Genomic DNA, 15,879 nt, shown 5'->3' on the forward strand with positions numbered 1-15,879 from the left:
CTACCACCACCACAACCACTTTCAGCCGCACTACTACCAACAGGACCACCTCCACCACAACTACAACCACCACCACCACCACCAGCACCACTAGTACCACTACCACCTCAACTACAACCACTAACAGCACCATCATCATAACCATCCCCTCAACATCATTACTTGCACATATACATACAAACGTTCACTTGATGTAATTAAATTGTATTTTTATTCCTTCCACTTTCTTAATCTTTCATTTTTTTTTTCATAAAAAGAAGTATTATCACTTCTTTTGTGTCGCAAGTAAGTAAGTTACTTATGATAAGAATGAACAAAACACGAAATGTTGTTTTCGTAAAGGGAGGATTCGCAATATGAACATTTTATTTGGACACTGGGCTTAACTTGGATTGATGCTTTTTCCTAATCTACTCATTAGGACGTGATGTGACGCTCTAACGAATGCATGAGTAGCCCTGGAAGAAAACTCTAGTATTACGTAACTTGTGGTACAAATAATTTTAAAAAATCCGGTAACTTTGACCTCTACTGGACGACAATATAGGGTTATTTGAGCTTTACAGGTCGGTGGTTTTGTGAAATTTCAAGAGCGTACATCATTTTTGAATGTGACGTTTGTTAATAAGAATATCAAAGTTCCGTTAGTGCTTGCTTTATATTTTTCTTTCCATGTGAAACCTTGTCTCTTTTCCTTCCAAATTTGCCAACGTCATCAATTCCTTCTTCATCCAAAAGCTCATCCGAAGAATCCACGGAATCTTCTTCAAGCGGCCCGGGAGGATCTTGATCCCGATTTAAAACGTTCTCAGTTCCATCATTGTCATCTTCATCATCGTTCTCACCGCTGAGGATTTCAGAATTATCGACTTCAATTTCAGGGCCAATATCACTTTTTTCGTTACTGTCTTCATTCCTGTCATCCATGGCTTTTTCTTCATCTTGCATACCAATTGCTTCTTGGCTCAATGGAATAGTTTCTTCATTATTCCTAAATCGACTGTCATTTTCCAGTGGTTCATATTCTTCGTTCTCGTCTTCATAGTGTTTGTTGGTATGTTTTGTAGTTATGAAATTGTTTGCGGGCTCTTCATCTGAATTATTGGGTTCCTGGTCATCGTCAATCATATCATGTGACTTTTTCGTCTTATGCATGTATCTAATGACATGATTCTCATCGAGCCCCATCCTTCCGGCTTTAGTTTTTGTAAAGTCAGACGTTTCCGTTAAGTTGGAAGCCGTTTTTGTATTTTCAGCTGTATCTCTCTCATTATGTTGGCTGCTGAGGTGTTTCGCCTGTTCTTCATCGAAATTGACTCCCAGGTTTTTAATGTTTGTCTCGAGATTGTCAATAACACTTTCTGCATTTTCATCTTTATCATCTGTCTTATCATTAAAATTGTCTAAAGAATTGGCAGGTGGCCCATTATTTGTCACTTTGTCGATCAGATGATCAAGCCTTCCAAAGTTCTCATGCATATCTTTAGCAGCACGCAGACGATTGGGTCTCCCCTTCCTTTTCCCATCTCCTCTCTCACAACACTCATCATTACATTGCATGTAGCAATCCAGTGTCGGGTGTTGGGTACACGACATTGGACACGTTGATGGGTATGGATCAGTTGTTGTTGTGACTGTCTGCACACTCCCTGGAAAGGAAACAGGGTAGGGCTGCGGCGAATATGGTGGCGGAGCGGGTACATTGTATACTGGCTGGTAGCTGTATGTTGAGGGCTGCTGGTAGATTGGGGTGCAAGTGTGCCTTTGAGTGCATGTGCTGTAGCAGTAGTCTCCTGCTTTACCTGATGAGAACAAAAAAGTCGTCTCTAACTTTTTTGAACACAGCCGAGACTCCATCTAGATGAGCGTGTGATCAAAGATAAAGTACTAGTAACGAAATAAAGAGATGTTTAGTCAAGCAGACATTCTTATTCTCAAGATAGGTTTTCTTGATGTTAGGTTGGATGTTAAGAAATAACAAAAGGTGATAGTGGTGAGAGATGGTATGAGTCTCATGCAGGCGTGAAGAAATTTTTCTTTCTTTAAAAATAATGCAAGAATTAAATTAAAAGATGTTTAAGTATAAACCGACATCACCCGGCGTACCTGTTTTTCCTTTTACTTTATCTGCAAAATATAAATAAAAAAGCATTGTGTATGAATCCGTGACTTCAAACGATCGCTACACTCTTAGATTCTCCATCTTCTATTTATTGGCATCCAAGATCTATGATACTCGCAGAATAGATATAAATTGATAAACCTTAGTACAAGAAATTTTTAAGATCATTCAAGTGCAAAATTCGAAAAGTGTAAGTATATTCTTGCTTAGCATGAACAATAATTACAACTATCAAGCCACATGTTATATCTTCGAAAAATGCGCGAAAATTCGTGCAGTTATCGGCTACACATCTTTTGGAGTTTGAAACACTCCAAGACACAAAAGATGCTTTCTATCCAGGTAGGGTTATACTTCTTATGATTGTGATGATGATGGCGACGACGACGACGACGATCATGGTGATGATGATGATGATAATGGCAAAGATTGTATTATATTCTTCTCCAGTAATGAAGGTATTTTTTGAGAAATTATAAATGCCGAGACTAGGAATGTGTTCGAATAACTTGAACTACTTGTAAAATAAGACATCACGTCTTTACCACATTCAACGCACGCATACGAAATGTAATGAAGGTGGATTTTAAATTTTCATTAATTTTCTAGTCGATCTTTAACAAAAAAAAACCATACCTGGTTTGTCAATATCCATACTTAAAAGCTTCTCGGAACCGCGCAAAAATTTCTGAAATCTGAGAGTTGGGTCGGCGTTGAAGGACCTGAATTTAACAGAAATGGCTATTCCTAATCCAGCGGGCCTGTTTGACGGAAAATGAAATCATGATCGATTAGTCCGTTACAGTGAACTATGGGCCAGTAATCGTGAAATTATTTAATTGTAATACCGTATTCAGTTACTATAGTTGTTGCGTTTCTTCCTTTGTAAATGAAAAGTAAGCTGTATTAAGCTAGCAGTTTAGCTATTTATCCTTTACACCTTAATGTGATATATAAGTGACATGAAGAGGAGACAGCCTTAAACTTACCGTCCTTTAAAAGATATTGCCCTGAAAAGAAAAGAAAAACGGAGAACACTTTAGATTTAAATATTACGTAGCGAAAAAGAGGCCCTGCCAGTGTAAATTTCGACAAGCGGCATGGCCCAAAAAGTAGTGACAGCGCGTAAAATGAAATCGCGACAAGAGACAACCTCCTTCGGCCAAATTGCGACAGTGACGGCAAAGACGACAATAAGCGACAAGCATTTATAAACACCGACACGAGACGTTTTAAAATTCAGACCGGCGACATGGGACCCCCCCGCCCCCTTCCCTGGCAGGGTCTCGACAAAGCTCTCGTGAGCAACCACCCAGCCCAGGAAGTCGTTAAAATTAAAGTGGTTGCAACTAGAACTGGTGTTATGAGAGTGGTCGCAAGGAGAGCTTCAAATGTGTATTTCAGTACCGCAGTTTACGTGCGAGGCTACCCCAGAAAAATGATCATTATAACTTGTTTCTGCAATGATATGCAAGTAAATATCAAGCGTGTGTCAGGAGTTAACAGTAGGCAAGTGAAAATTATTTTGTTTATTTTAATTACCTGCCTGTTATGGTACCGACTATTCTGCTGTTTTAGCTTAGTTTTTTATTCTCATTACAGTTTTTTCAGATAATCGCACTTTTTGCAGAAACCGGAGTAGGCAATATATTATTTCAAATTATCAATAAATGCTCTAATGACTTATGTCATCACCTGAGACCCCGAAATTTTGATTTATGGCCAAGCAAAAAATTATCTTAACCATTATAGAAAAATAAAAGGAAAAGACCCTGGGAACGTACCAGGTTGAATTCCTTCAGTTAACTATAATACTCGAAAAACAAAACAAGACAAACCAAATTCAAAACAAACAAACAAAGCGAAAAAATACCTGATGCCTTTCACCTTAACTTTTCTAAAGCCTCCCTTCTTCTTTCCTGACTTCCTGGTGAACAATTCTTTAAACTTTAGACAATATGGTAAAAATCAGTCAGCGTTTAATAGCCTCAATTAAGCAATGAAGAAAACATAATATTTTTTAAAGCGATTTCGACACTTACTGTTATTTTAATGCCGTTTATCAGATCCCTATATGCTTTGGAGTTTTTATTGTTATAATTAGGCCTCCAACGAAACTTCTTGAATAGAATCTCTGTTCTGTAAGTCGATTTTCCTTTTTGATAAAATGTAAAGAAGAGATAAGTAAGAACAATTTATAACCTAAGAAGTCAGAATGATATAATATTAGAACCGTATCAAGAGAGAGAAATGATGCCCTGTATTGGTGAACAGTAACTTCTGTTACTACAGAGCACTAATAATTAAGTATTAATGATAACTTAATTTAGAGTCGAATGAATCAGTTTGGTCTCCCTAAGAGAACTTCCTAATTGGAGACAAACTATAACTTACGTTAAAAATCTTCCAAAGCTGTATATTATTACGAAAATATCTAATTGTCCTTAAAATATGTTTTCAAATCACCAGTCACTAACCATAATAAAATTTAAGACTTGTCAGTCTCCGAAATGACAAATCTGTTAAAGAATTTAAATTTGCAAGTACAAAAAGCTATTAATATATTCAATTTTTCTATTAAAACACTAACTCTCACGCAATGTTTATGGACTATGGCTTTTTAAAACGTTACCGAGATTCGTCCTTCTAATTCATTTGCACGCTCTGTCCCGCCTCGAAAAGCCATGCTAGCCGCAGGCAGTGCATTTGTTCTGTTATTATTTTGTTTCTCAACAAAGTTTTATTGTTGTTGTTGTTAATTGTATTTATTCCATTAAACGCCGAGGCATTTCTTAAATTTTCAGCGTCCCCGATGCGGCGTTTATTCAAGGGCGACGTTTATATCAAAATCACTTTTCTTAAAATCACTAAAAACATTTACGATAAATCAATTGTAAATATTATGTAAAACAGGAGGATGTTTAAAAAGTCCAATGTCTAGTACTTTTGCTCAGATAGAATCGAATCGTAATTGTCTGGATGGCCTAGATACCAAGTTATACCGAGTTGTTTTCTTATAACCGTATTCACGATTACAGAAACTTTAAGAGCAATAGCGACACGTTTTCGGCCCAGCGATTTCTGGGATCATTTGAGTGGACAAGCATTACCTGTGACTGGTGAATGGGTCCTGGAATTCCATCGACCAATCACAACAAACGCTTGTACCCCGACAATCCCAGAAATCGCTGCACCAAACGTTTGTACCCTTTCACCTTAGAGTGTCTGGAGTTGGAATTATTCTGATTGTGGTGCTTACTGGAAAAATTCCCTCTACCCCTTCGAGGGCGGCGTTTAATCGAGTAAATACGGTATGTAGTTAATTTGATATGTTAACGAGAATCATTCACAAGTCGCGTAAGAGTACTCTTTACCTTCTACTGGTATTTTGCATGTAAAAGGAATCTTCTGGTTACAGGGTCTATCCTCCCAGCAGCCTTTTGGTTTTTCTATGCTCCATGCCACACAGTTCTCCATGTGTCCACCGTTTGCATGCACAGGAACACAGACGCCAGGCTTAAATCTTAACCCATCAAACCATTTAAATCGTCCTTCATGTACACTGTCGTGCAGGCCTGCAAGGGTATCGTTTACTTGAGTAAAGTTGTAAAAAATCCTGTGTTGCCAATTTTAACCCTTTTTCTAGGCGGCCAAGAATAACCTCTATCAATATTCACTACAAGACTTATTTCAAATTATACCAAACCGCCGGAGAAGATAAGGTTGTATTGGAATGGTTACGGCGTATACACCGTACATCAAAATCGTCGTTTGAACAGTTTTAAATTGATCCACCTGCAGGGATCGAAGTCGAGATATTTGCGTTAAGTAATGGTACATTACATTTTCCCAGTTGGTCAATGATTATTTTATAGGTGTGTTGAACAATAATTAGATCGATCTCCCTGTGTCCTTTCACAGTACTTTGGAATACGATAAAAAGGGCCACACTTGTCCAGGAGCTTTCTTCTCCACTTTTTGATAAGTGTTGGTTTGTTAAAGTGATTGCTATTTTAAACGGCAACTATTGAGCTAACTTTTAATTGTTTCGAATTAGTTGCCCTGTTAGTAATACTAATAATATAAGGTAGCTTAAATGTTCGTACCAATCCAAGTCTCTACAGTTGATCCTGCTTTCCTCTGTAGTTCTCGCACAAAATTCTCTTCTTTTGCATTTCGTATCGAAGCTAATGTCGCATTTTCTAATGCACATCGTGTCACGGCCTCGTCCCAGGTTACTCCGGTTGTTTCATACTTGAAGCAGGAAGTATCAAATCGTGAATAACCCGGTGGACAGTTTGCTGAAATGCAAAAGGTAAAAGTTAAGCTCCAAAAATAATTGAAGTATATCCTGAATTCTGAAATTAATTTTGCTTTTGAAGACCTTACCTTTAGAGCTCGCCTCCATAACAACTACAAACAGAAAGATAAAAAAGCACTTCTTAAATTGAAAGCAAATTTAATTACTGTAATGTACGGACTTGTCTTTTATGTGTAGCAAGGTCTGGAGAACTAATATAATAACGTGGAAACTTTCGGCAGCTCTGCTTGCCACCAATGTCAAATTGGAGGCCGGACTGACGTCACGAATGTGTCAAATAAAAGTAGGTGCTCAGGAATCACGAAATTTTTCTAATCTAGCTCTTTTGGGCCTAAGAAATCCGTTAGAATCAAATGGACTTTAAACGTTCTGAGAACGGTCAGTCACTTAACACATTGATATTTTGTTATTTGTGATTGCTAAAATTATAATATACTGCCGGCGTGATGTTGCGTATTTAAGATCAAAGGTAATAGCTTTTTCAAAACGTACTCTTGCAAGGAAAAAGAAACCAAAAATAGCAACAAAAGAATGATGACAAGATCCAACCACCCAAGCAGTTTTATATCAAAGAGTTAAAACGAGGCTTTTATATAAATTAATCTGCAGGTTCGGATTGATTACACGTTGTACAACTTTTTATAAGTGCTACAAGTAACAGCTACAGCCTTAGAGGGGGTGGAATTGGGGCAAAACTGTGACCGTCTATTCCACAGCCAAAATGATGTTGATAATGACGAATATGATATTGGTGATGATGATAAGATGACGCTGAAAGAGGAAAAATGATGATAATTGTGATGGTGAAGGTGATGATGATAACGACAATGACGATCATGATGATGATGATGATGATGATGATGATGGTGATGATGATAAAGAAGAAGATAATGATGATAATTATGATGGTGAAGGTGATAATGACAACGACAATGACGATGATGATGATGATGATGACGATGATGATACAGTGTTACCTTTTACAGGCGGCACGTTAACAGCAACATTATCTGCATCTTGTAGCGCAATGTAAAGTACTACATAATAGGTTCCGTCAGAGCCCTTGGCTAACCCAACTCCTGCTTTTTTGCTGGCTTTCCAAATCATGTTCACAAATGATAAAGCTTGACCTTCTGCTTTAGGCTGACACCACATATAATACTTCATGGAACTATACCACGATACAACGCAGGTGCGGTCGAGAATTTCCTCTGATCCAGTGTAAGTGCAAAAGTTAGCGCTATATTGGTGAATTGGCACTTTGTCTTTATTTCTTGTCTTCATAAACATTTTAGCTGCATTTTGCGCACTTTCATGAATGACCTCGTCAGTTAGTAACGGCCCCACAGCATGCAAATGACGGAAAACGTTAACATACGTCAGTACATCCCTTTCAAGGGAACCTGAAACAAAGACAAAGTTCAAGTTCGTAATATCTTACTGATTAAAAAGAGATACTGGTGTATCAGTAGGGCAAGGCATAGTTGGTAGAGGAAACTGGTTATGAAAGCCGGCAAACATCAATGTTGAGAACAAACGATGCTGCAGTTTATGTTGGAAGCTCCCTGACCGTGCACAATCCTTTGTTTTTTGTTCACAAATTGTGGCTGAATTAATTAATGCAAACTGATAGGAATGCCACTGAACAATGTTCGCGGTCAGGTCCGAAACAGCTAACAAAAACATGAGGCAAAAGAGTCTTAAGGGTTTCATAACCATTCCACTTTCCACCATGGGCAAGGCGAGTAAATATCATGAAACAAACCCTTCGCGCTCGTCAGCACCAATTCCGTGGCAAACACGAGGATGAGTAGAGCCCTCATGTTTCATGTATTAGTTCTCCTGCAAAAGTACGAAAATTCAAACATTGTTGGCAAGAAAAAATGAACAACACCCAAAAGAAGAACCAAGACAAAACAACAACAAAAAGGGGTCTGTAATTAAGAATACCCAGGACGTAAGTGTGAGGAAAAACAAAATAAAAAGGAACAGTTAGCGTTATTGCCAAAACAATAAGTGGTCACGAAATGACCATCTAACTAGGACAGCTTTCTCTACTCTGTATTATTCTATTCTTTATTCCTTGCATATGTTAATTTATAACTTTGCACGTTTGCAAATTTACAAACAAATCGAGAAGTTTATTTTAATTTTTCGACGTTTAATTTGATAGCAATTAGCCCTTAGTAGCATTAATGTTGATGCTAGCTTGCTTAATTGTACACATTTGTACAAAGTTTAAAGCATCTGTAAACGAAAGGAAAACCATTGAACAATGTTATAGGACGGCAAATAGTTGCTAGCTGTGGCTGTCTGTGTCCTTTAGACCCTACTGATCAATCTTGGTACTCCCTTTCCCCGTTCAAAGAAAACTGTTGCCTGTTTTACCCAGATATATGATCTTTGAGATATTAATTTATTTTCAAAGTTATAAGTTTAAGTATGATGAAAAGTCGCCCAAATCAAATTAATTGCATTTGCATTAAGCGCCAATGAAGACTTAAATAATTAAGTAAAATATTTCACCACTTACAGTTTAGAGAACGTGCAATGATACCGTATCGACTGGCCGATACCCGCAGACCACTTCGTATCACATAGTAGATCCGATTTCCTCTTTTCTTTTTTTGCGCAACGTCGATTTCACTGACGATAAGGCGAGGCGGAAACCCAAGAACAAGATTTTTTTCTTATCTATAAATAAATAACGTGATTCTTTTGTTTACCAAAACACTTTACAAAAACATTGATTTTTTTCCTAATAAGTGAACGAAACCTAATTATACTTTGTTGCCTGAATATCTAATCGCTTTATCGTCCTATTGTACTTATTCTACAAGCCCTTTAAAAGAAATCCTGGGTGCGTTTTGCCGATTTCAACTGCTTACAACTGACTGATAATAATTTTCGATAACAGGGCTGTTTTGTTGTGTTAACTCTAGCAAACTAGAAAATTTCTGTTTTAACCGGTTTTTCACCAGCTATTGTTTTCATAACAGCCGAGATGTAGAGAGACAGTGGTTCTGAGTCTTCGCCTTATACTTGCAAATGAAACTAAATATTTCTGCAAGATTAAAGAACATCCTGAAATTTATGTCAAAAGGGTTCAATGTTAAGACTTGCTGCTGTACATTGTTCAATCTTCGTGACATTTTTGTACCGTTTAGTGTATCAGTTAGAGGCGAAAGTAACAAAACCAGTCTTCAATTTTACCCTTCATAATGGAATGGAGCTCTAGAAGTAAATAACAAATAAGAAAAAAACTTCGATTGTACTGGATCGTAGTACAAAGTACTTGATGTAAAACACAGACCATGCGTCACTGAATATAAGGGATAGACTGTATTATAAGAGTTTGCCTTATTGCAAATCAAGACATCTGATCTGTATATCTTTAAACTGGACAGCGCGCGCATGCGTCGCCAATACAAAAGAAAACTAACGGACGCTGTGTCCCGGCGAGCTATTGTAGTTCATTTCGTTTAGAATGCTAATTACACGCTCTTATTCGCTATAATACTTGAGAAATTATTTGTGAATGACAAAATCACAGCTTCGTGTCAAACAAAATTCTCCCAAGTATTATATGAAACGTTAGAATTAACTTTGAAAACTTGTTAAGCTAACAAGTTTTCAAAAATCACAATTACAATCATCTTCAATCTTTTTTAAATTTGTCAATCCGGGCCTCCTCAATTTGTATATATTAGTTCACTTATTCAAAAAAACGTTCTTTTTACGTTTTCAGATGTTATTTTTATTGTCCACTCAATTTAGTGGCAGTTTCCACTGTTCAATTTTGATAAACTTTTTGACACAGCCCCTTTACAGATTGTTTTCAACTAAAATGACATATTGTAGAAGGTGTGGTCGTTCTCAGATGAGCATACCGTTAGATCAGTAACAATATCAGTAACAATATGTGCAAGAGAGGGGAACCACCCAATAACCTAGCTCACAATCACTGATGCACCATAACACTATTACAGTCTGCACTCTTTGAATTTTTTGGCTTTTTTGACTGATCACCGAAAACATCCAGTGAAAATTCCATGACATCTGGCTCAGATATTAAGGGGGGCTTTACGTTCATTTTCAGTGGTGTTGCGTGGGTGGTGCTGAGCTGGTGTTGGAGGGGGGCGGGGGGCGGAATTGCAAATTTAAGAAATTGTGCAGTAGCTTATTTTAATTAGATACTGCACAATTCTTTTTCATCACCTCTATAATTTCAGTTTTCGGCTTAATTTTTCGTTTTTTAAAATTGAATTTTTTGACTAACGATTTGACTAGAACTACTGGACGTCATTTCGTTTTTCCATTTTGGTTAACATTTACTTTCCTCGACTAGTAGACCATTATAAGCTTTTATCTTATATAATTTTCACACAAAATAATCCATCCTAGAAGGTTCTGATTCAATTCTGAAAGTTTTAGTCAAGTATATGACGAAATCAGGCAAATTGTCTTTAAAGTCACAACCTAATGGGTTTTCGTATCACTAAGCTGAATGGAAAGCTTTCTTGTGTCACTATAGTTATACTTGGTAAAGATGATTGTGCTATTACATCCTTAGTTTTCATCTGCCGGTCTCTCTAAATTACTAAGATTGTCTGTAGTATCTCCTCTGCTGCTGTTGTCTTCTGTAATGTATGTCGTCTTCATCGTAACCATCAGCATCATCGTCATCACGATAAAAAGCGTCATCTTCCGGAAAGTCTTCGTCTTCAAAGGGCATACCACCATAGATGTTTCTCCTCCTTCTCTTTGATGACTGCTCAGGAGAATCTCCATCAAATAATTCTGACGTTAGAAAGTAATGAAACAGTTCATTTTAGAACAATAGTATACAGTCAAACCCCGTTAATAAGGACACTGAGGGTACTAAAGCGGTGTTGACCGTAATTTTAACGGATCATTTTAGGTTTTGCCCACCTACCCCTCCCCTAAGCTAACATTAACACTTCATTCTCACTTTGGGCAAAATGATGGTTAGGGGAGGGGTAGGTCGGCAGTTTCCCAGAAACCTAAACTGATCCATTTTAACTTAACATCTCCTTGTACAGTCAAACCCCGCTTTACGGACAACCGCTTAATACGGCCGAACACCTCATTAATACGCGCGGACAGTTTGCTTTGTCCCTGGGGAAAGAAAACTCTTACACTTTTCTAAATTTAACCCGCTTAATATACGGATACCCTTTTAATGCGGACACTTACTGTGGCCCCAACAGTGTCCATTTAAACGTTGTGTTATTTGTTCTACAGTGTATATGATAATTATTTTCAGAAATGTAAACTACTAAAATAGTGTGCCGTTTATTTAACGTGGAATCCAAGTAATTTTATAGCTCATTTCATAATACTGTAGAGAAAAAAACGTTCTTTAAACGTTTCCCACCCCCCCTCACTACTTCTTTAAAAGATTAAAAACATTGACGCTATGACAAAAATCTTGTGAAAGGTTTAAACCCAGGGATCATTTCATATTGTAGGTGAAGCATGATCGTCTAGGTGAGCGTAATCCTGAATAGGACTGTACTGTTGTTGACAGTGACCGACGTTTCGACGACCTGTGTAGTCGTCACCTTCAGAGTGAAAATGAGTTGTAATCTCTTCAGTTAACGATATAATTTTTTAAACCCTGGTTATTGACCTGATTCGTCACGATGTAATTGGTCGTCTGTCAGTTAAGCGGTGATGTTTTGGAGGTTTTTTTGCAAAGTAAGCTGACTAAGGCAATTCGGGTTTAAGATAGCTCAGCTGATCGAGTCACTCAGCGTCATCGACATCTGAACTACTGCCCCCTCCCCCCCCCCGAATTGTGTCAAGTTGCCAAACGACTAAGATTAACACATTTTTGCAGTACAAAAAATTTTGGCCTTAGAATCTGTAAAATTAGATAGTCTGATGCAGAAATAATTGATCTGTAAAAATTTCTCCTAGTTTGAATAAAAATCATTTTTAAGTAACAAAACAAAAAAACAGATCCAAACTGTGCAAATAAATTGACTTGGTATGTATAGCTTCACTTGGTAATATAACAAGTGAATATTTATGTTACCTATCGTTTCATTTTATTACCTCGAACTGTATTATCTCATTCAAATTTTGTCCGTTGGCGAAATCGAACGCTGTGTTTAGCTCAGTCTTTTTCACTGATATTTATTCTCAATGTTGGTAACCAGCCTCTTAAATCAAAGACCGCAAGCATTGAATGAATGGAGTCAACATCATCAGACGTTGAGTCCCATTGGAAAAAGAACTTAGTACTCACTCTTCTCTGGCATTCCGATCCACAATCAAAAAATATATGTAAGTTAATTCAAGCTTGATTATGAATTAAAACAAAGCATCGTACTCCAGCTCGGCTGATGTTGAGTTACTTTCTTCGTTTCAACTAAATGTAAATCAAATGAGCCATCTTTCAATTCAGTAAGGCTATTATATAAATTCAGTAAATATAGCCTGAAAAAATTGCAATGACTATAGTTACTTGGAAAATCCATCTGTATATTTTAAGATTTACTCAGTATCTATCTCTTAGCTACAATCATATTCGGATAATTGGAATTTGAAGCTGGATCAAGCAGATACATTTAAGATTTCTGTAATCAGTAGCTTACCTAGAAGAGTTAAAGCAACACAAGGAAGTAAGACCACCACAACAGCTCCCCTCATAATTTCAATTTTCTTGTTCTTCATGAACTCGATCAGTAAGACATCTCAAAGCCTTTCAATGTTAAAAACTTACACTGACCTGATGATCCAGTTAATTCAAAATCTGCATAAACTTGAACTAACATAAAATGATTTATCTTACTGATAACTGGTTTTCAATTATTGTTTTCAGGTGGATACGTTTGTTTTGGCAGGAACGAGGCACTGTCCATGAGAAAAGGGGAGCTGAAAAATTCGATATTCATTTAACTAAGTAGATCTGGCTAATTTATAGTATTGTTTAAGTTTATTTTCATTCAACACGTGTTAAAAAAAAGATGGAACGTTTAGAGCCCATACAGTAAAAGGAAGCTTAACCTTTCCTAATTTATTTTAATTTTGGATACTCTTTCTTCACATGTACACCACCTGTCTGTTAGGTTGACCGTCGAAGATCAGTCTAAAAACATATACCCGTTAGTCCTCGTATTGTTGGCAATCTGTCCAATGACGACTTAATATTCTTGCGAAGCTAGCACATTCTCGTTCCTTGAGCTGTGGCCCTTGTCGTCAGCGCCCGACGGATCGAGATCTCTGGCTAGGACAATGAAAACTCACAACAGCATTTGCTTCCCACTTATTAACTGATGATACGGTCTGAGGCAGAAAGCCGGTAGTCGCCATTTTGCGGACCTCCTGCTCCGTAGGTGGACGTACCTCGCTGCATTGCGCAAAGAATTTCGTTTCCAAGGAAACGATGTCACTGCCTTGGTGGGAACTAAACGACAATTTTGTCTATAAACCGACTCAAAAAAGTAAGCAAGTCATCGTAAAAGATTCAAGAGCTAACGCTCCAATTGCTAAAGTTTCAATTTGATCTCTAGATTCACCGTATTAAGCAAATTCTGCCAAACAGAAATTATTGCGCCGGTCCTTCAACATCTGTGACATCTGCCCAAAGTGGCTAAGAGTTAATGGGCCTTTGCTTGTGGTTACCCGCAAAGCAAAGCAAATTTGCATTATTTCTGAGATTTTGATGTGTTTCAATTTTAATATGATTGAATTGTTTATCAGAACGGTTGTGTTCAGCTTCATGAAGTGATGGTAAACGCAAAAGAGGACACATCCCAGGAAGCGAAAAAAGAAGAAGGTGCTGAACAAGGTGTTCTCAAAGAGGGCTCCTCGCTCAAACTGGCGACTACAGGGCTTACAAATTCAGCGCATTTGGAACAAAGACTTCAGTCACTGGATTCAAAAATAAAAGTAGCGGGGGCAGACTTCACAACACAACTTCAAGGCTTGAGAGAGCGTCTGGAACATTTAAAGACAAGTTTAAAAACGGTTCAGGTAGAATTGAAGATAGACACGGAAAAGATGAACAACGTTGGTGAACGCGGAAAGGGTAAAAAATGACGATACACGTGGTGTTCCTGGGGCCAAACACCTGCTGATGTTCGTGCGGATAGCAAATTATTTCCCACTGTTAGTCACGAAGGACACATGAGGAAACAATTCTATCAAGAAGGCTGTGAAGAATTCGACGCACGGCTTTTATTGCGGGTTATTTTGTTCGTTCAAGTTTTCTCCTAGAGAAATATGTAATTGATTGAGATGCCAAATAGCAACACAGGAAATCAAAGCGTGAAAAGAACTCGGTTTTGCTTGAACTAATATTGCGCCGGGTCCAATACTGCGTTATATGGTGGCCGAAGCACTTAAGTGCGAAAAGGAAAACTGAAACATTAAATTGTCTTAGTCCGTTAGAATAATGCTTCTAATTATATTGTATCAGACCTTATTTACTGTTCCAGACCGACCAACGATTGAGCTAAACTACATTCTTTTGATTAGTGGCAAACGAGTTTCCTACAGCATTACCTTTTACAATTCTGCATTTGAATAGCACTAGATTCGCTTTTAAAATAAACACTGTTATGCATGACCGAGTACCGGGTATATTATTTAAATTCTAAACACTACAGAGATAATTTTACCGCATGCCTTCAATAAAGAACTATCTGAGAGGTTTAGTGGTATAGACGACGAGTACGACGTGTATACTTGAAACAAGTTCCACTTACAACGTAATTATGGTAATTCAAACTCGACGTGGAAAACGACCTAAGAACAAGTAATGGGAATTCCATCTGGATTTATGGATAGAACCAGAAAGGCCTGAGGACGTTATTACACACGTATTCATCGTTCAATCTTAAGGTTAATTTCCACTGACACTTTTTTGGCTACGCACGTTAATGCACGTAAATTCTAATCACGTAAATAAAATAGAGGCAAGATAAAAAGTGCTGAGCTTAAACGAGAAGTTGAGCGAGGTTCAAATTTTACGCTTACGAGCCACCTTTTATGCATTGCCTCTATTTTATATACAAACTTAAATTTTACGCACGTATGCACGTAAAAATTACGCGACACTGGAAATCAACCCTTCTTCAGGTTCCTATCTTGTGTAATTGTTTTTTGGGTATATGTCTTCAAGGTTTGTAATTATTTTGGCCCGTAAGTCGCCGACGGATAGGCGAAGTTGTAGTCGATGTTTCTTGGATGAGTACGAGGTACCGTATTTATTCGATTAACCACCCTAGGCGCTTATTAAATTTTTGGACCATGAGAGTGTGCGCTTATTCAAGGTGGGCGCTTATTCGAGGCTGGGTGCTCATTAAATTACCAACATTTTGAGCAATTGTGGTATGTTTATTTTGCAGCAAAACAATAAACTTGAGTAATAACAAAACGCGAAGATTTAACAAAGCAAGGTTTC

At 37.6% G+C, this 15,879-nt stretch overlaps 1 protein-coding gene across 1 annotated transcript; it reads right to left on the bottom strand.

The window, feature by feature from the left end:
* Positions 1-334: 334 nt before the first annotated feature.
* LOC140935062 (uncharacterized) lies at positions 335-9,030 on the bottom strand. Its single transcript, XM_073384597.1, has 12 exons — positions 9,001-9,030; positions 8,209-8,285; positions 7,421-7,846; positions 6,512-6,535; positions 6,229-6,423; positions 5,497-5,697; positions 4,165-4,277; positions 3,996-4,069; positions 3,112-3,132; positions 2,759-2,883; positions 2,107-2,127; positions 335-1,802 (listed from the first exon to the last, which is right to left on the bottom strand). Exons 2-12 carry the CDS (start codon positions 8,264-8,266, stop codon positions 634-636), a joined length of 2,427 nt encoding a protein of 808 aa, XP_073240698.1. The 5' UTR covers positions 8,267-8,285; positions 9,001-9,030; the 3' UTR covers positions 335-633.
* Between the last annotated feature and the right edge of the window lie 6,849 nt (positions 9,031-15,879).

This window comes from Porites lutea, chromosome 4 (genome assembly GCF_958299795.1).
Source record: "Porites lutea chromosome 4, jaPorLute2.1, whole genome shotgun sequence".
Lineage (NCBI taxonomy): Eukaryota > Metazoa > Cnidaria > Anthozoa > Scleractinia > Poritidae > Porites > Porites lutea.